Source organism: Podarcis liolepis, assembly GCF_965112155.1.
Source record: "Podarcis liolepis genome assembly, chromosome: 6".
Taxonomy (NCBI): Eukaryota; Metazoa; Chordata; class Lepidosauria; order Squamata; family Lacertidae; genus Podarcis; species Podarcis liolepis.
Genome location: NC_139559.1, coordinates 44822311 through 44829985, shown reverse-complemented (window position 1 = coordinate 44829985; position 7675 = coordinate 44822311). Strand labels below are relative to the sequence as shown.

General features: G+C 43.6%; 1 protein-coding gene across 6 annotated transcripts in view; it reads left to right on the top strand.

Annotated features, from left to right (window-relative positions):
* Window positions 1-241: 241 nt before the first annotated feature.
* Window positions 242-7675, top strand: part of SCUBE3 (signal peptide, CUB domain and EGF like domain containing 3) — a 109116-nt gene continuing 101682 nt past the window's right edge. For 3 of the 6 annotated variants that reach the window (XM_083509176.1, XM_083509180.1, XM_083509179.1), the window contains exon 1: window positions 461-999. In XM_083509176.1, coding sequence (XP_083365302.1) covers window positions 918-999 — 82 coding nt within the window. In that variant the 5' untranslated portion in view covers window positions 461-917. Of the gene's footprint in view, window positions 1000-7675 lie in introns of all 6 variants that reach the window. The other 3 variants (XM_083509178.1, XM_083509177.1, XM_083509175.1) reach the window with 2 other exon arrangements.

Below are 7675 nucleotides of genomic sequence, written 5' to 3'. Positions count from 1 at the left end.
GTCTCTTGCCTTCAGCCTAGGCACACCAAAAAAGTAAAAAGAGAGAGAGAAGGGGGGGGGGACTAAAGTGTTGCAGGTCATGGCATCTGCAAGCTGGTTTCTCGCCCCCTCCTCTCCTCTCCTTCCCTTCTTAATTCTCTTTTCTGAGCACAATCCCCCTTTCTCATGCCCCTCCCCTCTTTCCTCCCGAGCCGGGCAAAGTAGGGGGAAGAGCCTGCGAAGGGAGCTTGTTGGGTCTGGAGCTCGCACGGGAGTTTGCATTGATCCATTGATTGCACATGGTCTCTCGCCTGACCTCCTTGCTCCCAGGGAAGCGGTCTCCATGGCTACTGGCCCGACTCCCCCAGTGGCAGACTGTAAATTCCTGCAGGCAGAGCTGAGCGCAGCCCGGGCGGGTGGGAGGGAGTGAGGCAGGAGCAGCAGCAGGCGAAGGCAAATAGAAAGAAAGGGAGAGAGAGAGAGAGAAAGGGGTGGGGGGAAAGGGCGTTGCTTGGATGGACCTTTCACAGGTCCCCAGCACTAGAGAGCAAGGCACTCTGTGGCTTTTTTTAATCTCTCCCCCTCTTTAACCAAACTGGAACTGGCTGGGATTCCTTCTTCCAAAAGGAAGCAGCTGAAGGGAGAAGGACGATCAAGTCCACTTAAAAAAGATACCGCGGCGGGTCTGCCTTCCTACTTAAAGTAGCATCAGGGAAACCCAACGGAATCCTGAGCAGATTTGGCCATCCTTTTCTCCTAAAGCGCTTTCTCCAGTATACACCACCAGGAAAGAGTAGACCTCTCTCTCTCTCTCTCTCTCTCTCTCTCTCTCTCTCGGCTTAAAGTTTGCATGCGCTCAGTGCGTTGTTTGAAAGCATCAGAGAAGACCCCCCTCTCTTTTCCTGGCCAGACCTTTCTGCATATACAAGCCAATTGTAATGGGGGCCCTGGAGATTGTTGGATTGTACACGCTTTCCTTTCTCCTGTACTGTGGCAACACCATGGCTAAAGCCAGTCAAGGTAAGAAGAATCTCTCTCCTCCCCCCCTCCTATTACCCCAACCGTGTATGTATGCAGCGTCCCCCGATTTTTAACCCTTTAGTCAGCCAGTGAGATTGGCAAGCATCAGCAAAATACCTAATTTGATGCAGACCTTTTACTGCCACCCTTTAAACTTTTTTTAGTAGCTGTGTTTTGTCGGAGATTCTGTTAAAATTGCTGTTTGGTTGTGGGGGTGCATATTGTAAAAAGTTTCACTCCTCCCATGAGCTAGAAAGGAGGAGATCGTTATCTGTAACCCCTTCTCCGGTTCCTCTTATCTGTTATGGGATCAATAATGGTTTTAGAAATAATTACCTGTGAAATATTGATGAGACATGCATGTGCGTGATTATCTTTGTTGAATCTGATGGGTTATTGTATGCTGCGCATGTATAGCTTGAGAGCTAGACACAGATATTTGGAGCAAAGAGACATATTTTGCATGTGTCTACCTGCAAGTTGCCTGATTACTTTGTAGTCTCTCCTCATGGAAAAAAGCAGATGCACACATGGACAATTATATAGCCTATCTCTTTATAGTTTTCCTTTTGCTGTAATAGTAGCATATCACCTCCATATCACCACCTGGACGGAACAGCATGTGATGGAAGTAGGGGAATGATCTGGAGATGTTTTAAAGGACTCCATCATATAAGTATTAGGTGATATGACAATATTAGCCATGGGGCTTGTACCTCTTCCCTTTCTCCTAAAAAGTTTTTTTTTTTTTTTTGAGGGGGAAGCACTCTCAAGGTTACTGTGACATATCTTTAGAAGTATCCATTTTTTAATAATGAAAGCAAACAGACAATAGATGATAAAGGAAGTCAGACTGGAAAAGTAGAAGAGTGTGTTCTTTATACAGGACAAAATAAAAACAATAAAAAGAGGACCTGGCTTCATGTAAAGCTGTATGCTTTTAGCTTAAAAAGGAATGCTCAGGCTTTCCTCTTCTCTGTGATTATCTTTGGTTCATACATTGCTTTCATACCCTTATCACAATATTTATTTATTAAGGCCTTTTGGTTTCAAATTCCATTGAAGCCCTGGCCAGATTTATGCTAAAATAGCAAAGCAAAATTCCATCCTGTAGAGACTTGACGGATACCTTCAGGGGAAGAAGGGGAGGAGAATGTGATGTGGAGCTGGGCTAGATTCTTGGTTGGTTAAAAATGAGCAGGTTAAAAACAGCCACTGCCTCAGTTTCCAGTAGAAGAGATCTGAAATGACATTTCAGTGGAACAATGCTGACTTACATTAGTACAAAGTTACTAACCTATCTAAACCAATATCAATAACTTAAACTTTTTATACATAAGCGTGTATTTTTATAATACCTTAAGTTGTCTGTTGTTGTTTCTGTTTTCTGTACACTGCTTAGAGATATACTTAATATATTAAGTAGTATAAACAACAAATCATCATCATCATCATCATCAATACATTGGCTGGGGATCCTGACCATTTTTCTTTCTTATTTTATTTTTTTTTAAATTATTCCTGATGTATCGAGGTCATTCTATTTCAAAATACCCAGAACAGTAGCTCATCTTGCAAGACGTGTACATTGATTATGTTGCTAGCACACTTGCTGCTGTTCATGAGAACGATATTTACTTGGGGAGGAGTGAGCGATAGCCACACACAAAAAGTTTGAACTTGAGGCTCTTTGTCCTCTCCGTCCTTCTGGAAACCGTTGTGATTATGAATCAAAATGGCACGCTTTTCCTAATCCCTCAAAAGAAGGAGAGATCCAAGTGTGGTGCATGCACACTGCCTTTCCAGTGTCGCCAAACGTTGGCAGTAGAGAGCAACTGGTGGGGTTGGCAGTGAAGCTGACAGCACAATCCTATATATGTCCACTCATAAGTGAGTCTCGTTCGAGTTCAATGGGACTTACTCCCAGGTAAGTGGGTCTAGGATTGCAGCCTAAAGGAACCGTGCTGTTTGCATCTCTGTGGTCCGAGGCCAAAACAAGGGTGAACTCAAGCAGAGGTGCTGCAGTAACTGGTTCCAGAGATTGCTCCATACTGCCCTGACCCTCTGCTTAGAGATCTGCAGGCTGGAACAGTGCTTCTGAGCATGTGTGACCTACTGGATCAGAAACTGAGGATCAGCCAGATCGATGCCCATCCATGCTGCTGCAGTTTGCCTACCCTGCTTTTAGTGGTACCTGCATTTGGATATGCAGCCCTCTGTGGATCTCTGTGCGCAGATCTATTAGCTGAATGGGGGTGAGATAGCAGTGTGTGGATGATGTGGATGTGGGGAGGCAGGGGGGGGGGAGGAAGCAACATTCCCCCCTCTTTGCTCTGTCCCTTTTTATTCCAGTTCCACAACTTTCTGTATGTGAGATCCACCCTTAAGATTTAAAACTTAAAGAACATGATTAATTTACAGTAAAAAAAGGAGGTAAGAAAAAAGGTGCCAGGGAAAAAAGTGGTTTACACTTGAGCTGAATAAGATACTTAGGAAGCATGTTTATTTTTTCCACCTACATTGTTGTGCAACAGCTGGGCACTGTGGCTCTTACGAAAAGTTTGCCCACTACCTTCAAGAATCAGAGAGTGGGGGCCCCAGGGTCACACCTGGCCTCATGCAGATTGCTGGCTCCATGGTTCAAAAGAGGATATGGAAGAAGCGGTGCCTCTGGCTATGAAACGTGGCAGCTATGAAACTTTGAGGGGTGGGGTGGGGAAGAGGCTGGTCTATCCCTCACCCTCCGACCATCAAATTAGCCCTCATCCATTGCTGAGCAGGCTTTCAAATTATAAATCTGTCCAGCTTCCACCTGTCTACTGCCCAGTCACAGCAGTACTGTAGGCATCACAGCTATATGTTACAGGATTTGCCTACATTTTAATAAACAATTTAAAACAACAATGATTCTTGCATTTGTTTGGCTCACTGATTTATTTGGAATATTAGACTGCTCCTTGCTGACATTCTTAATAACATTATGAATTTCCCACTGGTTGTTTAGTCTGAAAGAAACAGCTTTATTTCAATCATTGTCCAGCACTCTTTCAAGAGAAGCCAGGGGATACAAGAATGGTTGGATCGCCACTAAACTTGCTGGGTCAGTTTTGGAATGGTGGGCAGAATTATATAAACCCACGTAATCTGGATTTCATAAACAGACAACAAAAGATGGTAACAAAGAATTGTAAGTGTTGAATGTCCAGCACATTCTGTTTCCATTTCATAAACTTGGAGGCAAAGTGCTCAGAAAGTGGAATTTTGTGTGGCTGTTCACAGATGCAGAAAAGCAGAACGACTGGCTAAAAGATGAGGCAGTGCTTCAACCTCGTGGCCAGAAAAATCTGAAAAATGTTTGGGGGTGTTTTTTTATGCTTAATGTGCAAACTTTGACAATTCAAATAGGTTGCAATTGAACCCAAACTGACAAATCATGTAGACTGGCCTTCCTTTGGAGTAGGTGGATTTTATCTTACTAGGCCAGGCTTCATCTGGAAGTGAGTATGGTGATGATAACATTTCTACTAACGTTGGAGTCGATATGCTTTGGCAAACATGGATGGGGGGAAATATCTCATGTTCATGGTTTCTGTTGTTTACATCAGTGAAGCCTGCCAGCGGAGTTTTGCCTTTGTGGGAGGCTATCAAATCCTCCCTGTTCTGAAAGTAGGGCCACTTGGGCAGATTTTTGCCCAGCATTCTCTCTGATGACAGACTTAGAACACACCCACCAGGTTCCTGTGATGTCCTGATACCTGTCAACCCATCTTCTGGGAATGACTAATTCAGATAGTTAGAAGTTTGCTTCTAACATTGTGGTGTTAAGGTAGTGGATGGAGATGGATGACTCACTTCATATCTGGAATACCCATCCATTACAGCTTGCCACCTGATCACCGTTTTGTCCCCCTTATTGGGCTAGGCTGGATCCCTGTTTTATCTTTGTGAAAATAGGCAGTGGTAAGATACACAACTAATTCAACTCAGTGCTTATCTTCTCAAAGCATTCTTCTCCTTTAGATCTTCTTCAAATCAGGAAGTCCAGTGACAACCTCCCTGTGTTCAGAAACAGATAACAATGCATTGGGTTAACCCTTTGGCCCAGAGTTCAAAAAGAACATTTTCTGCTAACAATTTTTAAATGCACCTTTGTACATGCTAGTTAGCATATAAATCCTTCTGGTGCCAAAAGCAGTGAAGCTAAATGAGATTTTGGAAGAACTAGTGAGAATTAGATATGGTAAGCCAGTAACTCAAATAAATTGTTAATGCACTGTTAAAATCATTAATTTGGCTATGCTAAAATCTTAATATTCCTGTGGATTGTGTTTCAATGGAATTGAAGGGACTCTGCCTCCCATTACAATTTATACCTTCCCAGAGGCAATGGTGCAGAGTATGATTATGAGAAGGCTGATGCAGAGCATTGATGGATTTGGGAGATAATGGGTTGGGTTCTTTTAAAGTCAGAAAGCACCTGCAGGGCCTCAAACAAGGGAATTTTTAAAGAATATAATTCACTTGATTGCAGATACATCATGATCTACTCCTCCCCCCCCTCCCATCTCACTACCTCTTACTGTAACTCATAGGTAGGCTAACTAAGGCCCGGGGGCCGGATCCAGCCCAATCGCGTTCTCAATCCGGCCCGCGGAAGGTCCAGGAATCAGCGTTTTTACATGAGTAGAATGTGTCCTTTTATTTTAAATGCATCTCTGGGTTATTTGTGGGGCATAGGAATTTGTTCTTTTCTTTTTTTTCAAAATATAGTCTGCCCCCCCCCCCCCAAGTTCTGAGGGACAGTGGACCGGCCCCCTGCTGAAAAAGTTTGCTGACCCCTGCTGTAACCTCTCTCTCCCCCCCCCCCATCCCCTTTATCTCCTCCTCCTGCTTATTCACTCAGAAAATCATATGGGATGATGATAGTCTTCCGCACCCCTGAAATATAAAACCGTAAACATTTCAACATGAAGCAGTTCAAAGAAGAACTTTGATTGAAGACGTCTAACATGCCTGTACTTAGATTTGACAGGGGGAGGGGGCTGGGAAAGAGGCTGAAAGTCTTTTTTTGTAACACCGAAACATTCAGACACCTCGAATCATCCTGTCCTGAGGGGCATTACTGTCTCCCAAGTGTAAGGGTTATATTGTTTTGACTACCACCACCACACAAAAAAAGAGGCACACTGGAGTAATCTACATAGGAAAATATTCCAGAATAATTTTAACCTTCATTTTCAAAGTTATAAGTCCCCAGAGAGGCTTAGGAGAAGCTTACGATGATGGTAAATAAAGTGTACTCTGTCTGCACAATCTTAAAACTAGCCTCAGTGTGCTGGCTTCTCTTCAGCTTACGCGGCAAACATCATGGGCTTCTTTTCCATCCTCGAGCTCTTGCAACTCTCGCTTTATTCAACTGAGTGTTAATACTTTAAGGATAGTTTTAATTAGTTAAAAACAGCACGCAGAAAAGTGCAGGTTTCTATCTTTGCGGAGGTGGGGGTGGAGAGAAGGTAGCTTATTAGCTTTTATGACTAATGTGTCATCAATTTATGTAGAAATTTAATTAATGATGCAAGACCCTAGCTGTAAGTTAGCATGTTAATGGCTGCCCCCCCCATATGCAGACTTAAGTATATGCAGTAATCACTAATCCTCATGTTTTTCCAGGATAGATCATAGCAGAGGTGCCAACTTGTGAGGGTGATTCGGAGGGCCTGGCTTCACACTTGCGACACTACATGCATGCATGGTGCAGAGGAGCTTGGGGGTGCTAAACATGGCAGTAGGGCAGCTTCATTGGCTGGCAGCACCTCTTGCAGGTCCTGCTGCCACCACCAGCTAGGACCTGCTTCCCTTCTCCTTCCCTTCCGTGGCAGAAGGTGTAGGAGAAGGAGCTGGCCACTTAAGCCACGCCAAAATATGGAGGGGTCAAATGGTTTGGGCCCCCAGGAGTTGGCATCCCTGGACCATAGAAAAACAGTTTGAGGCCTTACTTAAAACCAAACTTGCATCTTAGGGAAGACAACAGTAATTTAACAAAATATGTGAAGGGAATATAAGTTTTAGGGAGGCATTTGATTTTGCAGAGCCTCGTTTATAGTAATCAGTTTGTCAGTGTTAAATCAGAGGACCACAATCTGATTGTAAAAAGCAGCAAGAGACACAGGACGCTTCCAGACATTTTTCAGGGGGGATTTAGTCACATATAAGGAAATTCATGTTCCACGATTATAGTTGATTGGAAGGTCTTGTGCCACAAACCTATTTCCTCCAAAGAGCAGCCGTTTTGTGATAAGGAAAACGAGGAGAAAACGCACTGGAAAATGGGAGAAAACACTTGGTCTTGATGCAATGTCATCTAACCTCTTTGCAAACACATTGGGATGAATCCACAAACAGGTTGTCTGGAAGCACCCAGGGAGTAGACAGCAAGTTTTGAACACAGAAAGTTCTGTTAGATGCTTCATTTTTAATATTTGGCCCCAGCAGACCTCAGGAGAGTTCAGAACCTGCTCCTCTCTGTTCCCATAACTTTAGGGGTGTTCAAACTGACTTTATCAGGTCCAAGAAAGTAGTGGGAGCTTCATTTAATGACTGGTTATTCAGAGGAATGCAGATGAGAGTGGAATTAGCTCACTGAGTCCTCTTAATGGTAGGAAAAAAACTATACATC